Source organism: Enhydra lutris, unplaced genomic scaffold, assembly GCF_002288905.1.
Source record: "Enhydra lutris kenyoni isolate GAN:26980312 unplaced genomic scaffold, ASM228890v2 scaffoldscaffold31, whole genome shotgun sequence".
Classification (NCBI taxonomy): Eukaryota; Metazoa; Chordata; class Mammalia; order Carnivora; family Mustelidae; genus Enhydra; species Enhydra lutris.
The window spans coordinates 3,037,682-3,061,587 of NW_019154115.1; the positions used below are offsets into that span (position 1 = coordinate 3,037,682).

The 23,906-nt window shown below is 51.7% G+C and overlaps 1 protein-coding gene across 1 annotated transcript; it reads left to right on the forward strand.

The window, feature by feature from the left end:
* The first annotated feature begins 11,616 nt into the window (after positions 1-11,616).
* On the forward strand, positions 11,617-23,600 carry LOC111153362 (cholesterol side-chain cleavage enzyme, mitochondrial). Its single transcript, XM_022512354.1, has 9 exons — positions 11,617-11,890; positions 15,032-15,187; positions 16,737-16,936; positions 17,753-17,956; positions 18,608-18,765; positions 21,564-21,730; positions 21,972-22,050; positions 22,541-22,738; positions 23,211-23,600. The coding sequence occupies exons 1-9, from the start codon at positions 11,622-11,624 to the stop codon at positions 23,340-23,342; spliced, it is 1,563 nt and encodes a 520-aa protein (XP_022368062.1). The 5' UTR covers positions 11,617-11,621; the 3' UTR covers positions 23,343-23,600.
* The last annotated feature ends 306 nt before the right edge of the window (positions 23,601-23,906 follow it).

A 23,906-nucleotide genomic window follows, 5' to 3' on the forward strand; every position in this document is an offset into this window, starting at 1 on the left:
CTCTTGATTGGATCTCTCGCTCTAGGGAAAACCAGCTGCCATGTTATGAGGATGGTCAGGCAGCCTGGGACGAGCCCATGAGGTAAAACTCGAGGCCTCCAACCAACAGCCGGGGAGAACTAAGTCCCCTGCTGGTAGCCACTGAAAGATCTGGAAGTCAGGCCACTTTCATCCAATGAGCTTGGGAATTGGTCCTTGGGGCCAGCCAGACGTGAGGTGACGGCAGCCCCTCACGGGACACTGTGAGCTAGGGCCACCCAGCAGAGCTGTCCCTGGATTCCTGGCCCATAGAAACTGAGGTAAGGCACATTTGTTGTTCCAAGCCTCCATTTCGGAATAATTCATTAAGCAGCAATAGATAACTACCATAATTCAGTGTGTCCAGGGATAATGATGTGATTCTAGAAGTTCTTCCAGAAAAGGGAAGAAGCCTCTGTCCCAGAAGCCTCCGCAAACCCTTCCTCACATCTCAGTGGCCCGACTAATCACAGGCCTGTCCTTCAACCAACAACTGGCCGGGTGGGGGGTGCAGGATGAGGCTAAAAACATTGGCCTGGGCACTCCCAGAAGTCACTCCCTGAGACACATGTGCTGAGGGGCAGTTGTGGAGGGAGGCCTGACTAAATCTGGGGCGCCGCCCAGAAGAGGACTACAGGTCTTCCATGCGGGGCCTAACAGAGCTCCTCCCAGGGAGGAAGAAGTTAGAGGGGGGCACTTAAAACAACGTGCTTGGGGGCGCCTGGGTGGCTCAGTGGGTTAAAGCCTCTGCCTTCAGCTCAGGTCATGATCCCAGGGTCCTGGGATTGAGCCCCGAGTCGGGCTCTCTGCTCAGCAGGGATCCTGCTTCCTCCTCTTTCTGCCTGCTTCTCTGCCTACTTGTGATCTCTGTCTGTCAAATAAATAAGTAAAATCTTAAACAACAACAACAACAACAAAAACGTGCTTGGCTTTCAGTGAAGAATTTATGAACTTTACCTTGGAACTGTGATTCTGTGAGGGAAAACAAGTTAACTGCTTTTTTCTGTGGAGACTCATTGCCCCAGTCCTGCCTGTGAGATGTGTGGCCTTCCCCGGCTGATGTCATTCCAGGCTCGAGGTCAGCCATGAGGCAAAACAGCTCCCTTCAAACTCTCTTTATCAGAAGGTCCATGTGTGGAGGGGCCCATGGTCACACCTCCGGGGAGAGCAATAATCACTTTGGAGAAGTGCAGATATATATTTATATTTTCCCCCTTAAAAACCTGCTGCTCTAAAGTTGTTGGAAATGGCCCAACACTATTTGAATCCTGGGTCAGGTGTCTGTATAGGGACAGCATTCACTGTGGGTGAATCTGTGGGCTGATAAACACAAAAGAAGGGGTCAGGAGGACGTCAACCTGTGTGTGTGTGTGTGTGTGTGTGTGTGTGTGTGTGTGTGTGTTAACAGCTTTATTGAGATCTAATTCACATACCACACAATTCATGCATTTAAACTGTACAATTCAATATTTTCTAGTACATTCACAGACAACAATCACCACAATCAATTCTAGAACATTTTCTTTTCTCTTTTTTGAAGATTTTATTAATTTATTTGACAGAGAAAGTGAGAGCAAAAGCAGACAGAGTGTCAGGCAGAGGGAGAGAGAGAAGCAGCCTCCCTGCCAAGCAAGGAACCCGATGTAGGACTTGATCCCACGACCCTGGGATCATGACCTGAGCCAAAGGAAGATGCTTAACCGACTGAGCCACCCATCCCAATTCTAGAATATTTTCATGCTCATCACCCCAAAAAGAAACTCCATACCTTTTATTTATTTTTATTTTTTAAAAAGATTTATTTATTTGAGAGAGAGAGAGAGAGAGAGAGCGCACAAGAGGGGGTAGGGTCAGGAGAGGGAGAAAGAATCTGAAGTAGACTCCCCACTCAGTATAGGGCTTGATCCCATGACCCCAAGATCATGACCTGAGCCAAAATCAAGAGTTCGAATCCCAGCCAACTGAGCCACCAAGGTGCCCTAAAACTCCGTGCCTTTTAGATATCCTCCCGTCAGCCCTAAAAAAACACTACACTACTTTCTGTCTCTTCTAGGTGTGTTTTAAATATACCCTTTGTTTGCCAGCAGACAAGAGTCTGAAAAAAAAGGAGAGAAATCATATTGTCCAATGTGAAAAACATAGGGTGTTTTATTGCCATGAAATATTCTCCATGGCATGTGTGTGTGCTTTCTGATGTGACCCTTTTATCAAGTGGACTGTAGTTTGTCAAAAGTCTATTATAGTAGATCTTTGTTGTCTGGGAAGGTGTTGGGTGTAGGAAGGATATATGGGGGGCTGAGCTTTGGCTGGGATGGGTCTGGGGGTGTGGTAGAGTGGTAGGGGTAGAATGGAGGGGTTGTGGAGAGAGACCAGAGATCTTGGGGTGGAGAGGGAGAAGCTGACATCCCAGGTTGGGTGGTGATCTGATTGGCCAAGATCTTGGAGTGAGTCCAGAGTGGCCTGACCACAGACCTCACTCAAGGGACCCAGGGCTCCTTCTGAGTCAGCCATGTTGAATCTTGGCTCCAGATCAGGGCCAGCTGAGGAAGGATGACAAGGATTGGGGTTCAAGGTGAAATTCCTTTGTTTCAAGTTTCTTCAAGGCCTGGGGGATGAAGGAAGGCCTCTTCCTCATCTGGACTTCCCATCTATCATCAGCCAAGTGCCCACACTCTGCAAGTCCGCAGAGATTGCTGGGTTGGCCGCATACAGGACAGGCTGTTGGGGAGGAAATGGCTGTGCCTCTTCCAATAGCCACTCTTGATTTGGGCCTCTGTGGCTCCTTGGGGCCTCAAGGCCTGGCTTCAGGCCTGCCTCTGTTCCTGCTTTGCTCTAGTGACTCAGGGCAAGTCTCTGCCCCTCTCTGGATCTCAGTATTCTCATCTGTATAATTGGAGCCCAAAGAAATGACACCCAAGGGTCTTTCCACGTCTCTTAGCCTGTGAAAGCTAGGTCAGTTTAGGGGAACTGGTCACTGGCTTCTAGAATGCAAAGTGTTCATTATTTGCCCTCCTTTGGTGCCTTCAGGCCTTCTCAGCAGCACAGCAAAGGGACTGAGAGCCCAGGCCTGGGAGAGGGACCACTGGGGGCGACTACTTCTTCTTCTCCTTCATCTCCTTCTTCTTCTTCTTCTCCTTCTCCTCCTCCTTAAGTACTCTCCACACCCAACATGAGGCTTGAACTTATTGCCCTGAGGTCAAGAGTCTCATGTTCCACTGAGTGAGCCAGCCAGGCGCCCCAGCGGGTTGCCTGGGCTTTTAATCCCAGTTCTGTTGCTGTGACTTCAGGCAAATACCCATCCTGTCTACACCTTGGTTTCCTCATCTCTGAAACAGGGAAAGTACTAGAACCTGCCTCAAGGAAGGGCGATGATTAAGTGGAATAATGCATGTAAGGTCACCGGGACATAGGAAATGTCCATTCTGTTCGAGGATGTGGACATGGAAAGTCATGGGGCTTGCCCAGTGGCAGAAATGGAAAACCAGTATCTTCTCAATGTTCCCAAATCCAGATGCTTGGCAGGCAGGTGGCCTGGGAACACACTTCCCTACTTCTGTTGGGGGCTAGTCTGGTTTTCCCCATTTTGGCTGCTTGTGGCTGTGTGTTCAAGGGGGCTGGGGGACATTCTGGAGCCATGGGCCAGGAGGCTGGGCTGAGCAAGGGAAGCGGGTTCCCTGTTGATGGAGCTTCAAACATTGGACAGGGCATGTCCTACTCACTGGGGGCCAAGTTCTTCACTCTTGTTGGGGTGTAGCGTGCTGAGGGCGGGGCCCCAGCTGGAGACACAGTGCCCATTTTCCCTGTTTCTCGCCCCCCTCATCCCCAGCTTTGCCCATCATCGCCAGGCATAGCGTGACCCAGAAAGAACTTTCTGTGGAGCTGATTGTCCTCCTGTACCCACTGGCCTTGCCCCCACTCCCTCAGTCCCCTCCATCCAGGTTCTGGGCTTGTTCACGTGCTCTCCTAGCCCTGCCTCCTACCTGGCTTCTCCTTCTCCCTGCACAGGTCCCCCTGATTTTGCCCAGGAAGAGGGAAATACAAGGCATCCTGACTCGACCTGTCTGTCCCATCTGGGTACTGTCCAGGTTCCTTCCCCCCTTCCCTGTGCTCCTCCGGGGGGATGTCCAGAACCATGATCCATGGAGTATAAGGTCCCTGCACAGGGTTCCAAGGACAGTGTCCTCTGACTTCCAGGGACGTCTTGGGTAACTCACGGTGCAGAGGGGAACTCTCAGAGAAGACACATCAGTGTCTCAGGACCTCCAACTAGTAAGAGGCTGGGTTCCTTCCAGGCTGCCATCTAACTCCTCCTGTTCAGTGTCTCATTTCCTCTCTGGAATTGCTCCTTCCACAACTGCTTCGGGGAGGAGGGCACAGGCTAGAGACCAGCCGGCTGCGGGGGTAGAACAGTTCAGTGCACAGGGCCAGACGGCATGGAAGCTTGCGGGAGTGAGAAGGGCCACACTGGCTGACCCAGCCCCATGGCCTCTCCCTCTGTAGGCTTTCATAAGCTTATCTGCTCTCATCTTGAAATTTGGCCCTTCCCTGGTCCTTGCCTGCCTTCTGGAAGTGCTCCTCCTTTGTCCTCGAAGGATTCCCATCTTCTCCTGCTCCCCACCCGTAGAGACCACTGAGCCCCAACCCACAAATCCCACTTCATCCTTCTCTGCAGAGGCCGGAAGCCTTCTAGTGCCTTTGATTTCATGCTGCTTCCCTGGACTGTGCCCTCCCCGAGGCCAGGGCCCGCGTGTCCCTCCCCTCTGTGCCATCCCCTAGCCTAGTGCCTGGAGTAGAGATGTGGAATGCTGCAGGTGTGGGAATATATCAATAACATCCACCCCCCCTTGGTTGTTACCTGGCATGGTCTGGCCCTTCCTAAGCAACCAAGGTGACCTCTGAACCTTAGAGTTTTGAATGTGAAAGAATAAGGCACAGATAAGCACAATCACAGAATATGATGAGGTTTTTTCCAAAAGACAGTTTGGAACATTTCATAATAAGGAAAATGCTTATGACAATCTGGGTGAAAACGCAGTAGGGCACAAAATTGTGTGAACACCATGACCTTGGCTGTGTGCACAGACCACCTGGAGGGATTCTGGGTCAATGTGGTGAGGTCTGCTCTCTGGATTCACTGAACCAGGAAGGCTCTGGCCCTGGGGATGTCAGCCACAGCAAGGCAAGTGAGGGGTCCCATACTGAAAATGTACAAGACTGTTCCTCAGGGAAGATGAGCAGCTGATGTGGAAAGTCAGGTAGCTGCTGACCTTGGAGATCTGTCAGAGTCCTCCCTGGGGAAACCCTGCACTGCTCCAATAGCTGGACAAGTCCCCAATATGCTCCAAGCTAGCCAGCCTCTTGGGTTTTGACTCTATAATTTGGCATGATGTCTAGTGAACTGCCCCAAATCTGTAGACACTTAAGGAAACTTCTTCTTCTTCTTTTTTATTTTTTTTATTTCTTTTAAAGATTTTATTTATTTATTTGACAGACAGATCACAAGTAGGCAGAGAGGCAGGCAGAGAGAGAGAGGAAGAAGGAGGCTCCCTGCTGAGCAGAAAGCCCGATGGGGGCTCGATACCAGGACCCTGGGATCATGACCTGAGCTGAAGGCAGAGGCTTTAACCCACTGAGCCACCCAGGCGCCCCTTCTTCTTCTTTTTTAAAGGGTATTTTCTTTTCTCTCTCTCTCTCTCTCTCTCTCTTTTTTTTTTTAAGATTTTATTTATTTATTTGACATACAGAGACACAGTGAGAGAGGGAACACAAGCAGGGGGAGTGGGAGAAGCAGGCTTCCCAATGAGCAGGGAGCCTGATGCAGGGCTCGATCCCAGGACCCTGGGATCATGATCTGAGCAGAAGGCAGACGCCCAGTGACTTAGCCACCCAGGTGTCCCGACCTGAGGAAACTTCCAACATGAAAGGCATGAATCAAAACAAACAGAAAAAGGAACTCAGAGAAACAGGGACAACAGAGAGAGCAAAAGAAAACAGACAAAAACACCCAAAGAACCCAAACAACTAAACAACAGTATGATTAATATCTTGGAGAGGCTTGAAGTGCCATTACGTCTATATTATGTCCATATCCAGATATAGGAAGGGGCCTGAGGACATTAAAAAAGAAAAACCGTGGAAACAAAAATTTCTATAGAGAGTTTAGAAGTGGAAGTAGGGAATCTCTCACTAGGTGGGATGAGAAGACAATGTAATGTGGGAGATTAAGAAAAAAAAATCAGAAATGAAACAAGACGGGATAGGGAGGGAGACAAACCATAAGAGACTCTTAATCTCACAAAACAAACTGAGGGTTGCGGGGGAGCAGGGGAGGGGACATGGAAAGGGGGTTGGCTTATGGACATTGGGGATGGTATGTGCTATGGTGAGTGCTGTGAGGTGTGTAACCCTGGCAATTCACAGACCTGTACCCCTGGGGCAAATAATACATTATATGTTAATTAAAAAAAAGAAAAAGAAAAAAAAATTAGCACCAAATAGATTCATGAGGTTCCTAGATGAATAGGAGTTCCAGAAATGGAGAGAAAAGGAAGCAGAGGGAGAAACTACGAAATACATTGTACAAAAAGAGTGTCCAGAAATGTGAAGACTTGAGTTTCCGGATGAGAGGGCTTACCAAACACCCAGCCCAAGAACTGATATGGCAAGCTGGCATCGTGAAATTTGAGCCAGCCAAAAGGCAGAGCAGGTCCCAAGAGGGACCGGAGGGCAGGAGGAGGGAGGCAGCGGCGGGGAGGATGAATGCAAGGAAGTGTTCAGTGATCAGAAAGCCTTTGGATTTCTCAACGGAGGTTCCACAAAGTGGAAGATCATGGAGCTCTGCTTTCAAATATTATTATTATTTTTTAAATCGAAAATTATTCCCAACCTAGGGCCTCCTGGGGGGCTCAGTCAGTTGAGCATCTGACTCTTGGTTTCAGCTCAGGTCTTTGATCCCAGGGTTGTGAGACTGAGCCCCAAGTCAGGCTCTACACTCAGCGGGGAGTCTGCTTGAGATGATCTCCCCCTCTGCCCCTCCGTCCCTCAAATGAATAAATAAATCTTTAACAAAAATTATTCCCAACCTAGAATTCTATCTCCAGCTGAACTCTCCATCTGTGAGGGCAGAATAAAGACACTGTTAGGTAAGCAAGGTCTTAACATAGTACTTTTCATGCACTCCTTTCTTCTTCTTTTTTAGAGAGAGAGCATTTGTGGTGGGGAAGGGGGGAGGCTCAGAGGGCAGAGGGAGAGGTCCCTGGAAGGTAGCTCTCATGGGGATCAGAGATGAGCAGCATGGATGGGGGAAAGCAAGTGCATGTCAGGCTCCAGGAGGAAGGCTTCCAAGAAGAAGTGGAGAGGGATGGGAACCTGATGAGTTTGATTATGTCAAGAGAGTTTCATTCCCCTCTGGGAAGTGGTATCAAGAGTTGGGAGGGCTGGAGTAGAGGATTGCGATTTTTCCTTATAAGCTTAGTAGTAATGTGATGTTCATTTGGAGACATTGGCATCGCCAGGCTCCAGGCCTCCGTTGTTCAAACACTGAGCTGGGTGTTGCTGGGAAGGCAGTTTGTAGATGTGATTTGAATCCATAATTAGTTGATTTGAAGTAAAGAATGTTATCCTAGACAATCTGGTGGGTCTGCTTCAACCTGTCCAAGGGCCTCAGGAGCAGAGCTGAGAGTCCCCGGAAGGAGAAGAAATCACACCTGTGGGCTGTGGCTTCCACTGGTGCCAAGCGTCCAGCCTGCCCTTCTGACAGGTGCTGGTGGACTTCACACTCATCCAGCCGGCCCGGCGTTGCACAAGCCATCCCTCACGCCCCTCCCTCTTGTTCTGCTTCTCTGGCTGAACCCAGACTTGTACAGGTGCTAATTGAGTTTTTAAGCCACTCTATAGATTATTGGGGGTAAACTATACATTGAAATAAAAATAAAATTTCAACCCCTCAGAGAAAGAAAGAAGACAACAGAAAAGAATTCACTTGAGGGGTGCCTGGGTGGCTCAGTGGGTTAAGCCTCTGCCTTTGGCTCAGGTCATAATCTCAGGGTCCTGGGATCGAGCCCCACATCGGGTTCTCTGCTCAATGAGGAGCCTGCTTTCCTTTCCCCTCTCTCTGCCTACTTGTGATCTCTGTCTCTGTCAAATAAATAAATAAAATCTTAAAAAAAAAAAAAAGAATCCACTTGGAAAGGATTGGAAGGAAATATAAGAACATGTTTTTAACCAGGGTTTGTGTTTATCTCAGGATGGTGTAGTCCTGGGCTCTAGTGTTGGTGGTCCTCGTAACAATCCTCAGCTGCCCTCTTTCCACAGAACATGACTTTGTCATGAGACTTTGTCTCTTTTGTTCCCAGAATGTCCCCTTAATGAGTTCAAGCCTGTATGGGGGCATAAATTAAAAGTAGGATGTTTCAAAATCATTCGACTTGGTTAATTTAGGTTTGAAATGCAGGCATGTGACAGATTTTTAGCAACGTGATTGTTTACTCTTGTATCATTCGGAGTCGCATGTCATCAACAACAGAATTCATTCCAGCTAATACTTCCCAGGGAAGGGTTTATCAGGAGACATTGTGTGGTTGACAAGATCTCCGGGAAGGTGGATAATCAAGCTTGGATACCAAGGGGCCAGGACCGTCACCTGAATCACATGCCAGTGCCCCCACCCCCTGGTGTCCCCTGCTGCAGCTGGCCCCCGCCCCCACACATGCCACAGTGGGCTTCACATGGCGCTCGCCTCTTACTGCCTCTGCCTTCTCAACCAAAATTTCCTGAGGGGGCTCAGATTGGGGGAGCCCCAGCTATCTGCCTGCTTTCCTAACCCAAGTGACGCTGGAAAAGAGAGTTTCCGGTTTCTGCCTTGAGGAGGAGTATAGAGTCCTCAGTGAGAGAGTCTTCAAAAAACTCAGTCTGGGAGCATTTGTGTCTGGGCAGCCCCCCCTGGATGTCCAGCAGGTTTTGATGGAAGCTGGGACCACTTTCACCGGCCCCATATATAGGGAGAGGCCACTGGCTGCCGCCTGGGCCAGCGGACAGAGGTTTGGGTGTGGCTGTCACCCTTGCTGGGACCCACTGGGCGAACTGCTGCCCCTTCCCAGCCAGGGGGCAGTGACCCATACAGCTTCTGGGGACCAAGGCTGCCTGGGGCGGGGCGGGGGGGATGGGGGGTTTGGGGGGGGGGGCTGGAGGGGCGTGCCCTGCCCCTAGTGACTATTTGCTTTCCCTTGACCCAGGGGACTTCCTTCTCCTTCCCCCTTACCTTAGGGAGAGGAAGTGACCCCGGAGCTTGAGCTGGGTTTAATGCCTACCTGGTGAGGCTGTGTCCTTTTTGGAAAGGCCCATTGTTTTTTTTTATAGGTAAAAGAGTCTGTTAGAAAGGGTTTTTGTTGTTGTTGTTTTTTTTTACATTTTTATTGCAGTAACTTATATTCCATAAAATGCAAATATTACAAATGTATAGGTCGGGTGAATTTTTACATATGTAAATACACAGGTCAAGACAGAGAGCTTTTCCAGCACTCCAGCAGTTCTCTCATGCCCTGCCCTGGTCATTACCGCACAAGAGAAACGATAATTTTCTTTCTTTCTTTTTTTTTTAAAGACATGGAGGAGATTAAAAAAAAAAAAAAAAAGATTTATTTATTTATTTGAGAGAGAGAGCACGTGTGTTGGGGAGAAGGGCAAAGGGAAAGCGCCTGAGCAGACTCCCCGCTGGGCTCAACATGGGGCTCCAGCCCAGGACCCTGAGATCATGACCTGAGCTGAAATCAAGAGTCGGACACCTAACGAGCCCCTGCACCCCAAGAGGGGGTCTAACACCACATGCTCATTTCCCCAATTCTCCCACTTCACTGGGGGTGGAGTCCCACAGCACCTGCCCTTCTGCCGGGTTCTTTCACTCAGTGTTAGAGGCTTGGGAGATTTTGATTTTTCTTGTTCCTTTTCCTTAGTGTTCTACAATGAGCAACCTTGACTGTAATTTAGTTTATTTCTTAATAGTAGTATTTTAAAAAATAATGATAACAATTCTTGCCACTTACAACATTTTCAGAAAATACAGGCTTTGTGTTTTTTTTTTTTTTTTTTTCCAAGCAGAAAAAGTAGAACTTTAAAAATTGGAGAACTGACCCTATGCCCCAGCAATTGCACTGCTGGGTATTTACCCCAAAGAAACAAATGTAGTGATCTGAAGGGACAGGTGCACCCCAATGTTCACAGCAGCAATGTCCACAATAGCCAAACTATGGGAAGAGCCTAGATGTCTACTGACAGGTGAATGGATAAAGAAGATGTGGTTCATATATACAATGGAATATTACTCAGCCATCAAAAAGTGAAATCTTACCATTTACAATGACGTGGATGGAATTAGAGGGTATTATGCTAAGTGAAGTAAGTCAATCAGAGAAAGACAATTATCATATGATCTCACTGATGTGTGGAATTTAGAACCAAAACAGGATCATAGGGGAAGAGAGGAAAAAATAAAACAGGAGGAAACCAGAGAGGGAGACAAACCTTAAGAGACTCTGAAACTCTCAAACTGAGGGTTGCTGGATAACTGGGTGTGGACATTAAGGAGGACACGTGATATAATGAGCACTAGGTGTTATGCAAGACTGATGAATCACTAGACCTCTGAAACCAATAATACATTATATGTTAATTGAATTTAAATTTTAAAACATAGGGGAACTGTTTAAAAACAGCTTATAATAATCTGTCACTATATCTACGTATCTATGTATCTATGTATCTATCATCTATTATAAGAAAGGGCTGCCCGAGAGCTGCATGGTGGCTCTCACCTCCTTTTGGGCCCCTTATAAGCACCCCTAACCCCAGGGTGTCCGCCCGTTCTCAAGGATGTCTGCCAGCGGCTGGGTCCCACTGTAGGCGGAAGCAGGAGGAAAGGCACAAACCTGACTGTTAGGGCCAATTTAATGTTAAAACCTGTTTAACTATTAGGGCCTGCTTAGCCAGAGTGACTCCATATTACCTGGGTAGCCATATTGTTGTTTACATCTAAAGACTTCATTCCAGTAATAAACGCCCCAGTAGTTCCTGGTATTGGTTCCGGGTGTTGATTCCGGGAGTAAATGCCTTAACAATAGAAGCCATGTAACTTGGGTCTGAAGTTATGCCCTATAAAACCAGCCTGTGAGATCGGGACGGGGTCACCCTCTTTGGAGGCGGCCCTGGCCGATCAGGCTGACTTCTGATGCCTGGCATAAAAATAAAACTTTGCCTTACTTTCAATTTGTATTAGTCTCGCTCCTTTGATAACGGACCCCAACACTGACCACTTCAGGGGCCTGCTGGGGCTGACAGTAAGGACACAGATTGGGGGGGTGTCTCCTTGTGCTTTGGGAAGTCTCTCTGGTGGCAGAAATCCCAGTCGGAGCCTTGGCACCCCAAGTCTGGGAGGGGCTGTGTGTGGGCTGGAGCCAATAGGAGAAGGAGGGAGGTGGACCGCTTTGTCAGCTCACTTAGCCTTGAGCTGGTGCTTATAAGCTGGACCTTGGGGGTCCAGGGCCGGAGTCACCCTGGCAGTCCCGCTGCAGTGTGAGCCGAGCAGGGGTTGCAGCCGCCGTGGGGACAGCATGCTGGCCAAGGGGCTTCCTCTTCGCTCAGTCCTGGTCAAAGGCTGCCCGCCCGTCCTGAGTGCCATGCGGGAGGGTCTGGGGCATCCCAGGATGCCCACTGGGGAGGGGGCCAGTATCTCCACTCAGATTCCTCGCCCCTTCAGTGAGATCCCCACCCCTGGAAACAATGGCTGGCTAAATCTGTACAATTTCTGGAGGGAGATGGGTTCACAGAAAATCCACTACCACCAGGTCCAGAACTTCCAGAAGTATGGTCCCATTTATAGGTAAGCCTGGCAGTGTGGGGCTGGTGGGATAGGGAGGTAGAGGGGCCTGGGAAGCCTTGCTGGACTCGGCTTCCCCAAAGGTTCGGCCCTCCATTCCAGCCTCTTGTCTACTTTTTTTTTTTAAAGAGGGTGGGTAGGGGCAGAGTTGGAGAATTCTAAGCAGGCTCCGTCCCCAGCATGGAGCACGACATGGGGCTCGATCTCACAACCCTGAGATCACGACCTGAGCCAAAATCAAGAGTCGGACACTTAGCTGACTGTGCCACCCAGGTGCCCCTGCTCTTATCTACTGCTGACTTGATTTCTCTCATGCCTGAGGATGGTGGCAGAAGGAAGAAGCCTTCCCAGAGAGTGAGTTCTGTTCCCAGCCCCGAGGCCTCACTGCTGCTCAGGACCTACACCCTCTGAAGCTTTCCTGGGGGGGAGGTGGGGGAGGCTCTATTCACTGTCTCCCTACAGCCATTATCCTCTAGACACCTTGGAAGGTAAAGTTGTCACCCCCACTGTCAGAGGCAACTGAGGCCCAGAGGGGTGGGCATACTTGCCCCTGTCGCCCAGCTAGATCCCTGTCCCGCTGAGATGCTGGCCTCTCTTCTCAGCCCCAGGCAGATCTGGAACAGCTGATTTTGTCCCCTCCACTCAGCCTGGCTAGAGCTCCAACTTTCCAAGCATCTGCCTTGATTTCTGCCGGGAGGAAGGACGCAGAAAGGTCATTTAGCCTCTGAGTGGGGCGGCGGTCTGAGGGCGGGGGGGCGGTGTCTCAGGTGCTCAAGCTTCAAGCCATACTTGGGTTCTGTTCTGAGGGGACACTTAAGGGGTAAGGGATGGTGGAGGTGTCAGCTGGGGGCAGGGAAGGGACACCAGGAGGGACAGTGTGTTTTACTTTAAGTGAAAGGGTCAAGGTGGGGAAAGGGCACTGGTGGGCTATGTTGGCTGGCTTGTTAGTGGGCTTGGGGTGGGAGGGCAGGCATGTTTCCTAAGGGTCCAGCTGGTCATTCTTCTTCCTTCTCCCTCCCACAAACCCTTTGGAAGTCCGAAGTGTCTTTCCTACAGCTGGTTGGAGGCAGGGAGCCCCCGGGCTGAGTGCCAGGTTTGGAAGATGGTGGTTTCTCACTTCCGGGAGATGGTCTGTTATCCCTGCTTTCTTCTCCTTCCTTCCTCTTCCTTCTTTCCTCCTCCTCTTCCCCTGCTTCCTCTCCCTCTGGTAGGAACTCCTTCTTTTATCAAGCCCCTTTCTGTTTTCTGAGTCACTATCGTCTGAGCCTCTTGTCACGTCCTTGAATTTGATGTTCACTACTCACATTTTACAGATGGAGAAACTGAGGCCGGGAAGGAGAGGGGTCTTGCCAAGGTCACATAGCTCATCAGGGCAAAGCCAGGGCTACTTTCGGAACCCTAACTGTCTGACTCCTAGTTCAGTGTCAGTGTTCATGGCTCAGAAATTATAAACTTCTGAATACTTGTGATTAAACAATTCAGAAAAAATATGGGCAAGTGTAAATGGAAATTGCAGTCAGATGGAATCTCGATGTTGATAATATTTATGTAGCATAGAGAATGTGAATATATGAGGTATGCTGTTTGGCGGGGTCCCACAAGGACATCTAGATGACTTCTTTCCTCTTTTTGCTTTTTTTTTTTTTTTTAAAAGATTTTATTTATTTATTTGACAGAGAGAGATCACAAGTAGAGAGGCAGGCAGAGAGAGAGGGGGAAGTAGGCTTCCCGCTGAGCAGAGAGAACCCAATGCGGGGCTCGATCCCAGGACCCTGAGACCATGACCTGAGCCGAAGGCAGAGGCTTTAACCCACTGAGCCACCCAGGTGCCCCCTCTTTTTGCTCTTTAATATGATTTTTAAAAGGCAGCACAGTAGTCCGTAGTGTGGATAAGCCCTTTGATTGAAGCCAGCCCTGTAAAGTGGACATCTAGCCTGCTCTGGGATATTTTGCTATTAGACAACTTGTTTATCCATCTCACACAGCAGATCACTGCCTTGGGCTAGATTCCCAGAGTTGGAATTGGTAGTAATAATAGCCGTTCAAGGATTTTGCTGAGCTGGGTGGGGGGATGGAGATAGTGGTGTTAGGACACTTGGAAAAACACTGAGGGAATCTTCTGGGAGGCCATGGATGAGGCCCAAGGAGACTTGGGAAGGTAGGCTGGGGCTTAATGGGTCAGTGGTTAAAGAGCACTCTCCCTCTCCCTCCTCCCCTCCCCTCCCCTCTCCTCTCCATTCCCCTCTTCCTCTCCTCTCTCTTCTCCTCTCCCCTCCTTTCCTCTCCTCCTCACTCCTCCCTCCTTCCCTCCCTTCCTCCCTCCCTTTGAGGAAGGGGGAGGGGAGAGAACTTGGTTTATACCTGTATGTTTTTACATTTTGCCTTATATGTATCTTGAATTAACTTTCTTACGTAAAAGGCAGAAGCACACGAGAAGTGGACTTTTCTGACATTTCCACAGAGACCGTCTACAAAGTGCTTTGTGACATGTATCTGTCCTCGAGGCCTGAGGCTTTACTGTGGTTTTGTTTGAATAGAGGCAAATTGGCTTATTGGAATCCAAGGAGAGGCAGGGTGGCCATTCCCAGCATTTCCGTCCTAGAGCCTAGAAGGGATTGGCTGGCGGGGTGCGTGGACTGCCAACCAAGCCATCTACAGTGAGCCACTCCAGGGGCGAGTGACCAAGCTGTTTCTGAGCTCTGCAGTGGGTGTCATGGGGGAGGGTGCTGAGGGTGTGGACACGTAGGAAGAGAAGCATGGAAGGGAGGACTTGATGGTCCTTGGGGGCAGGGGGGTGGGAGGAGGGGGTGCTGGTCCTGGGGACATGGCCTGGTAGGACAACAGCTACTGGGATGAGGAGCAAATGCTGGAACTTGCAGAATGCCCTCACAGGGTCCCATAAACAGACTTTATCATCTGGTCCTTCAGCAACCCTGCATCCCTATTTTAGAGAAAAGGAAACCGGGGCTCAGAGAAGGTGAGCGGTTTGCCTCAGGTAACACAGCAAGGAGGCTGTGGAATGGGGATCCACTCTCAGGACCATTTGCCCTATGCTCTAGTACCTGAGGCGCTAATACCGGTCCTGCCCAGGGCCTGCTTGGCTTTCCTGGAATCCGCCATAGCTCTTCTCATCCGTTCCTCCAGGGAGAAGCTGGGCAGCGTGGAATCGGTTTATATCATCGACCCTGAAGACGTGGCCCTCCTCTTTAAGTCTGAGGGTCCCACACCAGAACGATTTTGCATCCCGCCCTGGGTGGCCTATCACCAGTATTACCAGAGACCCCTTGGCGTCCTGTTGAAGTGAGTCTTGGGCCATCTCCCGGGGGCTGATGGGAGATGACAGAGAGCTGTGGCAGGGGCACTGCTGGGCCAGGCTTGCCTTGCCTTTTCTGGCTGCGGCCTCTAGGCAAATTCCTGGCATCTTCCCCTCTTCATAAACTACACCTCCAGCCTTCAGGGAAGTGCTCAGGTTGAAGATCGTAATGAGTAAGTAAAGCCCCAGAGAAGTTCTCACTGATTGGCTCACTCATTAAGTCCCATCTTATTGAGCACCTACTATGCGCTAGGCTCTGGGGTACAGTGACAAGTAGGGCAGGGTCCCGCCACCGTGAGTCTGCAGGGGCAAAAAGAAATGCAGACAAGTCAGTGTACTTAAGAGTAACGGATACCACATTCTACCAAATTGCTCAAAAAAATTTTAAATGTGCATGTCAGGTGTTGCTGAGGATACAGAGAGACGAGAGCACTTGTCGCTTGCTAGTGGTGGTGAAGGCTGGCGCTGTTGTTTCAGAAAATGGCTGGACACTCCCTCCTGCACTTGGATATTCCCCTCCCCACCAGACAGCAGTCTCTGCTCAGGGATAGACCTCCGGGGAACGGAAGGGGAATGAGAGCTAGAATGTTTGCGGCAGTGCTCTTCTGGCAGCCAAGCCCAGGAAACCAGCGAAACGCCCAACGGGAGTGAGCATGAGTGAGCGCGGGGGCCCACGCCAGTCACAGTGAATGGACTCAGTGACCAGCAGCGATCCAGATGATACTTAAAAATATAAAATCAGTGGAAAAAGCAAATCATGACAGCCTTTTTAAGAAGCTGAAAACAAGTACACTATTTAAGATGGATAAGACCATATTCAAAAGCAAACAAGGGAGTCAGGCTGGCGGTCCCCTGGGCCAGGGAGACAGCAGGTGGGAGGAGCTGCGGGTCCTCTAAGGTACTGTCGCTACAGGTGGGCGCATCTAAGCTACTGTCAAGTTCTAGTTTCCGTGTTGCCTGGTGGGTTTGTAATAACATCCTTATAAACAAGCAAAGCCCTAAAACTACAAAGAGGGCTTTGCACAGATCTATTTTCGAGTGTGGGCCGTTTAAGCTGAAGTTTCTCACTAACCCACTTCAGGGCACCTGAGGTCCCCCACCAGCGTCAGTAATGGGACACGTTGGGGGTGCGGAGGAGGAGAGATCGGTCAGTTGTGTCTCTGCAGGTGAGACCATGACCTAGAGGGGCGCTGGAGTGGTAGGAGCTAAGCGTTAGTCCAGAGGAAGGGAAGGCAAGCCTGCAGGGAGGCAAACAGTAGAGGATTTGCAAGTTACTTAGAGGTGCTAAGAATAGGACCTCCTGGCCACAGCAGCTGCAGAGAGAGTGGAGGAGGGATGGGGGATTTGCTCTCCTTCGCCCTCTTTCTCCCTATCCCCTCCCCCAGGCCAGGCAACAGCTGGGAGATGGGAGGCCCAGGGCATTGAGGGTGGAAGTGAGTGCGGCTCTGAGCTATGGCTCAGCGGAGTCAGCCCCCTCTGTGTTTGCCAGGCATGGGGTCTGTGACCGTCAGGGCCTGAGGGCCTGTGTTTTCTCAGGAAGTCAGGAGCTTGGAAGAAAGACCGGCTGGTCCTGAACCAGGAGGTGATGGCCCCAGAGGCCATGAAGAACTTCATTCCACTGCTGGATCCAGTGTCTCAGGACTTTGTCAAAGTCCTACACCGGCGCATCAAGCAGCAGGGCTCCGGAAAGTTCTCAGGGGACATCAGTGACGATCTGTTTCGCTTCGCCTTTGAGTGTAAGGGGCTTTTGTCTACCTGGCAGTGGTCCTGTGGGTGGGAGAACCCATCCTCCTACCTGAAGACCCAGCATAGAATACCCCTGAAGAAGTATTGGCATTGGCTTCTGGGATGAGCTGCTGGATCCATCCTCTACCTCTCTCTCTCCTGGGACATTGACCTTCGGGGTCTGGGAGGGGAAGGGAGGGTTGGGTGGTTAATCTGAATTGGGTATTTGAGGATGTGTAGGAGTTTTACAGATAGGGTAAGGAGGTCAGACAGTATGGGCAGAGGGAACAGTGTGGGCGAAGGCCTCATGGCTTGATGGGGATCATGGGGTCGCTGCAGATTTGGGATGCCCAGAGTTTGGTATGAAATCAACATTCAAATTCCTGACCTAGTAGGCACTAGGTGTCTTCTGGGCTGTGAATGGCTTATTACCAGGGCTGTGTTCCCTAGTCTCCTGTCTGACCTGTTTCAGGAAATAGCCAATTCGGTCAATTATGGATGAGAAATCTGTATCTCTTCCTAGGAAGAAAGCCCAGAGGGTGCTCGGGGTGCTGGGGGAGGGGTGGGGGGAGCCATTTCAGCCCTTCCCGTGCCCTTTCCCATCTCTGCTGGAGACTCTGCTTCCCACCACACATCTTCCACGTGCCCCTCTCAAGGACCGGAGTGGTCACCAGCCTTGCAATTTCAGCCTTTGGGGACTCAGGCTTCAGTTTCTTGATGAAAGAGCCTGAGGTTGGGCACGGGAGATCCTGTGTGTTGGCGGGGGTGGCGGTGAGGTTCCTGGGAGCTGCAGCCCTCAGAAGGGGCCCTTCTGCCCGCCTCTGCAGCCATCACCAACGTCATGTTTGGGGAGCGTCTGGGGATGCTGGAGGAGAGAGTGGACCCTGAGGCCCAGCGATTCATCGACGCTGTCTACCAGATGTTCCATACCAGCGTGCCCATGCTCACCTTCCCCCCGGAACTGTTCCGTCTATTCAAGACCAAGACCTGGAGAGACCATGTGGCTGCATGGGATGTGATTTTCAATAAAGGTGAAGACTGCATCCTGGGTAGCCAGGTCTGGGAGTCAGGAGAGCCCTGTCCACCTTGGAGAGTGGGAAACCCAGGCCTGGGAGTGGGGAGAGAGAGAGGTAAGAAGCCCCTGTCCTTTGGTGGGCAGACACAGGAGGCGGGGAGTTTCCGGAACCCCTGGCCATGGAAGGCTAAAGCCTGGCTATTGGAGATGGTTAGATTTTTCTGGAGAAAGAGGATCAGAGCCATTCCTCTTTTCTTTGAGAGGAGCCCAGGATCCCCAGAGGGTTAAGGACCAGTGCTTCAGACACAGCTGTGCTTGGTGACAGCTTGGTGGGAGAGATCGGTAAGGCAGGGTGAAATAGGTTGACTGGGGTGTGGTGCTGAGGCCAGACCTGGAGTCAAATCCACACTGCCCCTGACACCTCATGACCTTGGGCAAATCACTAGCCTTTTGGACTTCTGTTTCCTTATCTGTAAAATGGGAATGGCATCACTTACCACCGAGAGCCATGGTCAGGTATTAGATGGTGACGAAGGGTTTAGCAGAGTGTGTGTGCTCAGCAAAGGGGCCGCTGGAAAGCTGGGTCCCCGAACCCTCAGCCCTTGGTACTGCCTCCCACTTTCTCTCCCACCCACACAGAGCTCATTTCTTTTCCCATCCTGCACAGCCGAGATCTACACCCAGAACTTCTACTGGGACCTGAGGCAGAAGAGAGACGTCAACAATTACCCGGGTATCCTCCACCGCCTCCTAAAAAATAACAAGCTGCTCTTTGAGGACGTCAAGGCCAATATCACAGAGATGTTGGCCGGGGGTGTGGACACGGTGAGGTGGCCCTCAGCACATCCTGTCCCTTCTTGGGCCCTGGGCCCCTTCCCTGCCAGTCCACTCCATCGCCTGGGGTGGGTCTCCCTTTCCTGGCTGCATTTCTTAAATATTGATCTCCTAGAAGGCTGGGGTCACATCTAACACCCATGGAGCTCGCCTTGAGGCCGATCCACCATTTTCTCTTTGCCTGTGAGAAGGAAGCATCTAGGTGGAGGTGGTGGGGTTGTGCATGGGGTCACACAGTGAGAAGGGAGAAGCCCTCCAGTCACAGGTGGAGAACACAGAGCACTGGATTCAGGAAGGCAGGCAGGCCCTCCGAAGAGCTGGGAGCCGGTGGAATTTGCCCCGGGCTCTCATTGTCTCCCATCCTCCCTACTCCAGACCTCAGTCCCCCTTGGCACCCCCAGCGCCTGAAGGCATGCTCTGTGGTGCCTCCCTCGGGTCCTTTCCACAGGCAGGACGATACCCCAGAAACTTCTGGAATGACAAAATATCTGGCCTGTGTACCTCCCTTCTCCCAATACCATCTGCTGTGAGAGTGAGGGTTAACTATTTAGTGTTTATTAGTTATTAGTTGGGATTTGGGCACTGAGACTATAAAGATGAATACAAGAGACCTCAAAGGTCCCTTATGGCTTGTAGAGGAAGGGGCTATCAGTGCTGGCGCTGCCATAACAGAATTAAAAAACAGAACTTTAAAGATTTTATTTATTTATTTGATAGAGCGAGATCACAAGTAGGCAGAGAGGCAGGCAGAGAGAGAATGGAGGAAGCAGGCTCCCTGACTAGCAGAGAGCCTGATGCGGGACTCGATCCCAGGACCCTGAGATCATGACCTGAGCCGAAGGTGGGGGCTTAACCCACTGAGCCACCCAGGCGCCTTAAAAAACAGAACTTTATTCTCTCGCAGTTCTGGAGCTAGAAGCCCAGATCCCCATGGCGGGGCGGGTTTCTTCTGGGGCCTCTCCGTGGCTCGTGGATGGCTGTCTTCTCCCTGTGTCTTCACACAGTCTGTGTGCCTGCCTGTGGCCTAATCTCTTCTTCTTTAGAAGCATCCCAGTCCTATTAATTAGGGACCGCCCCCCCTCCAGGACCTCATTTTACCTTTGCTCTGCAAAGGGCCCTATCTCCTGATACGGTCCCATTGTGAGGTACTGGGGGTGGGGGTTAGGACTTCAACCTAGGAGCTTTGTGGGGACATGACCCATCCTGTGACAAGGAGGCAGCCCGCGCCCAAGGGACCATGTCACTGTGCTGTAGGGCCCGATAGCCAGGCAAGTGCCAAGGAGGAGAGAGGAGCAGGAGAGTTTCTGGACCAGGGAGAAGCAGGTGTCAAATCCCCCGTGTTAATAACTTTCTTGTCCAGGTGTCATCTTTGTGTTGTGCTCTAACACAGGACTGTGGGTCTATGTGACAGGCTGCTGATGAGCCTTTGAGCGTATTTTAAACATGGTCAGTAATGTAGAAGACATCTTCCAAACTGCTCGCCTGCACCAAAGCAGGGGTCCTTGGGTAGCATTTATGAAGCCTGTCCTACATGGCAGTCAGGGGTCTAAGTTTTTCACACATAATAACTCATTGAGTAATCCCAGATGGCACTGATAGATACGTTACTATTACCCCTCAGTGTTAGCTGAGGAAACTGAGGCACAGAGAGTTCAAGTCACTTAGTCAAGGTCACACAGCCAGGAAATTCTTTACTACTTTATTAAACAAGTATCTCCTGAGTAGCCACTCGTGTGTCAGACCTTGGAGGTAATAAGACAAATGCACACATTTGCTCCGAGTCTTAAAGACAGAGTACATCCTTGCTTCCTGGTTTAGGGAGGGGAATTCTAGAAAGAGGAAACGGCAGGAGGAAGACTTGTGGGCTTTGGGAGCTGCGCGTAGCTCCGTAGCTCCGTGCAGCTAGAGCGAGAGGTGCATGTCGGAGAGAGGGGAGCAGTGGGGCTGGGAGTGGTGGGCAGGTGTTGGGGGACCCTGTGGGTCAGGCACGAGCTTCTGGGGCCACATAAGGGTTTTAAGCTGAGAGGTGACTACCTGGCACTTTTTTTCCCGAGTGTGCCTGCTGGAGGGAAGGAGGAGAGTGTCTAAACCTCTTGGACAAAAATAAGATCCCTAGTAAGATGACATGTCCTGGCCGTAAGAGGGAGGGCGGCTTCCACCTAGGGTCCTACCATGGAAGAATCTGGGGCTGTGGAGCTTGACCAGTGACCCTCATACCTCCAGCGTAGGGCTAATGGTCATTGCCTCCACCTAATGCCCAGCAGAGCTGGTTCGTCTCGGGATAAGCCCATGCTAACTGCAACACCTATGGGAGAAAGGTCGGGCGCTTCTGGTTTCAGTATCTTTGGGCCTCACTTTATTTTATGCTCCCACAGCCAAAGGCTGAGGTTTAGGGGAAGGTCTAGTGGGAGAGGGGTGGAACGGCCATCATTAGGGATGACAACCCTTACAGAAGTAGGACTTAGCTTCCAAAGCCCTCCGGGGGTCCTCTGGAAAAAGGCATTGGCTGTATGGCTGACTCCACTGGCTGGGGAAACAGATGGGCTCTGGTGACAAGGACAGGGACAAGCGCTGCCCAGACATTTCTGCTCTGGGGGGTGAGAAAGGCTTTTTTGGACCTTCTCCTTCAGAATTTTGTTTTGCTTTTGTGGATGGTGGTCTCTGGATACAAGGAGGAGGAGGGTGGGCAGAGATGCTTGGAAATGAAAGTTGAGCGTAGGTTTAAATGTTCCAGGAGTGACAAGTCCTCCTTCTCTTCCGCCCCCGCCCCCACCTCTGCCCCCCGCCAGACATCCATGACTCTGCAGTGGCACCTCTACGAGATGGCACGCAGCTTGAGGGTGCAGGAAATGCTGCGGGAGGAGGTCCTGGCCGCCCGGCGCCAGGCCCAGGGAGATGTGAGCGCGATGCTGCAGCTGGTCCCGCTCCTCAAAGCTAGCATCAAGGAGACACTGAGGTAAGCCCGCCCCTCCCTGCCTGCCCTCCTCATCCCCTAGATCCCTGGGCAGGGCACAAGGGAGGGGATTGGTGGCAGGCAGCAAGAAGTCCGGGGGAGACAGCTGGGAATGGGGAGGGAGGAAATAAGGGTAGGGATCCTGTCTCCAGAATCCCCCCCCGGGGTGCGGTGGCTGGGGCTGAGCCGCCATGCAGGGTGTCCGGGCCTCAGCGGCATCAGCCCTGAATGTTTCTTCTGGCAGGATCCACCCCATCTCTGTGACCCTGCAGCGGTATCTTGAAAATGACTTGGTTCTTCGGAATTACATGATTCCTGCCAAGGTAAGGGCAGCCGGGCGGGCTGCCGGCTCTGCCAGTCAGACAGAGGAGGCTGGGGGTGGACTGCAGTCGCACACAGATGGTGGTGATTGGGGTTTCTGTCCCCTCTTTCTTCCTGGAGCTGGCGGCTGGGGTTCTTGGCAGCAACAGTCCAAGTGTGAGCCAAGGGCAGGGGTACTGGGCATAGTGGGGGATGATCTCTGGAAGGTTGCCCACGTCCAGGTTACCCCATGGGCTGTCTGGGTCTTGGGAGCCCTCTGGGGCTCAGCAAAGGGCAGGACAATCCCTGGGGCCATCCCTGGCCTTGAGTTTTCCGGTCAGGCCCACTGGATGGGTGAGGTTCAGGGAGGGCTGGGGCCTTTTTCAAGGTCACATAGCAGGCAGCCTCTTGTGCCGGGAAGCTGGACAGCCTGGGTCAGGGTGGGAGCAGGAAGCTGAGTTATGCTCCAGGCTGTGAGGCCTATACCCAGTCCTCTGCCCACCTTGTCCCCAGACGTTGGTGCAGGTGTCCACCTATGCCATGGGCCAGGACCCCACTTTCTTCTTCAATCCGAGCAAGTTTGACCCAACCCGATGGCTGGGTAAAGACAAGAACCTCATCCACTTCCGGAACCTGGGCTTTGGCTGGGGTGTGCGACAGTGCGTGGGCCGGCGGATCGCTGAGCTTGAGATGACCCTCTTCCTCATCCACGTGAGTCCAGTCGGGGACATCGGGGCAGCCTGGGCTGGCTGTGGCCTGAAGGAAGGCACTGACCCTCCTATTCCCACTTCTGCCCAGAGCCTAGGGAGCACAGGGCTGGGGACATCGGTTTCCCTGACTTACCCTCCTCCTCCCCCACAATTTTGGGCTACTCTACTACTGCCTCCTCTTTTGGGCTAATCTGCTTATTATCCAGGGGTGTCCCCTGGCCATCTATTCCCTCCAAGTGGTGACAGGGTGGGTGTGCGGTGGGACGAGGTTTTGTCAAAGCTAAGGCGAATCAAGGGGACAAAGCACCCAGGGTGTATTTCACGCACTGGGCCGGGTGAACAGGAGCTGTGTTGACCCCTCAGAGCTCCTTGAGTCCCACTCGACAGGCAACACCCACAGGTGAATGAGCCTGGCCCCAGAGGGGAGAGAGCCCCTTCGAATCTCTCCCCTAAGCCCACCACCTCTTTCTCAGATTCTGGAGAACTTCCGAGTTGAAATGCAACATCTCTGTGATGTGGGCACCACGTTCAACCTCATCCTGATGCCCGACCAGCCCATCTTCTTCACCTTCAGTCCCTTCAGCCAGGATCCACCCCCGGTGTGATTAGGGAGGGTGGACTCCGCCTCTGCCACCCACCAAGCCAGCAGGGGTGCTGGAGGGAGGCCCAAGGGGGTGGCACCCTAGGTGGTGTCAGCTCGTCTGTCCTCAGTCCCCCTCCCCTGCTCCTTTTGGACCAGCTCTGAGAAGAGAGAGTCCGTACTCAGGGGTCAGCTGCCTCAGCTCAGCCAGGACACCCCTCTTTCCTGCCGCCTCTTCCCCCTCTTCACCTGCCCCAGGAAGGCAATAAACGGCTGAACTACGTGATGTGTTTTCATTTCTATCTGACCCCCTGGGTTTCCAACACTCCAGTGGGGATTCTCCCTGGCCTGCGTCAATGGTGGGGTCTGAGCACGAATGAGAAAGCCCGAGGCAGCTGCGCCTGAAGCCCTCTCTGCTGGGACTCCCGCCCCCTACAGCAGCTCAGGAGCCAGTAGGGTCGACCTCCTTGTTGCCTGGGGTAGAGGTGATGCAGGGCAGGCCGGTGGTGGGCTGTTGCCACCATGAGGGGGCTACCAGAGCTGTAGGCAGAGGGACAAAGGACCTTGTTTCTATTGAAGGCATAGGGTG

Coding starts and splice junctions, on each gene's coding strand:
- LOC111153362 (XM_022512354.1), top strand. CDS start 11,622: ATGCTGGCCAAGGGGCTTCCTCTTCGCTCAGTCCTGGTCAAAGGCTGC. Junction 11,891..15,031: donor AAGTATGGTCCCATTTATAG/GTAAGCCTGGCA, acceptor CCGTTCCTCCAG/GGAGAAGCTGGGCAGCGTGG. Junction 22,739..23,210: donor TGACCCTCTTCCTCATCCAC/GTGAGTCCAGTC, acceptor CCTCTTTCTCAG/ATTCTGGAGAACTTCCGAGT.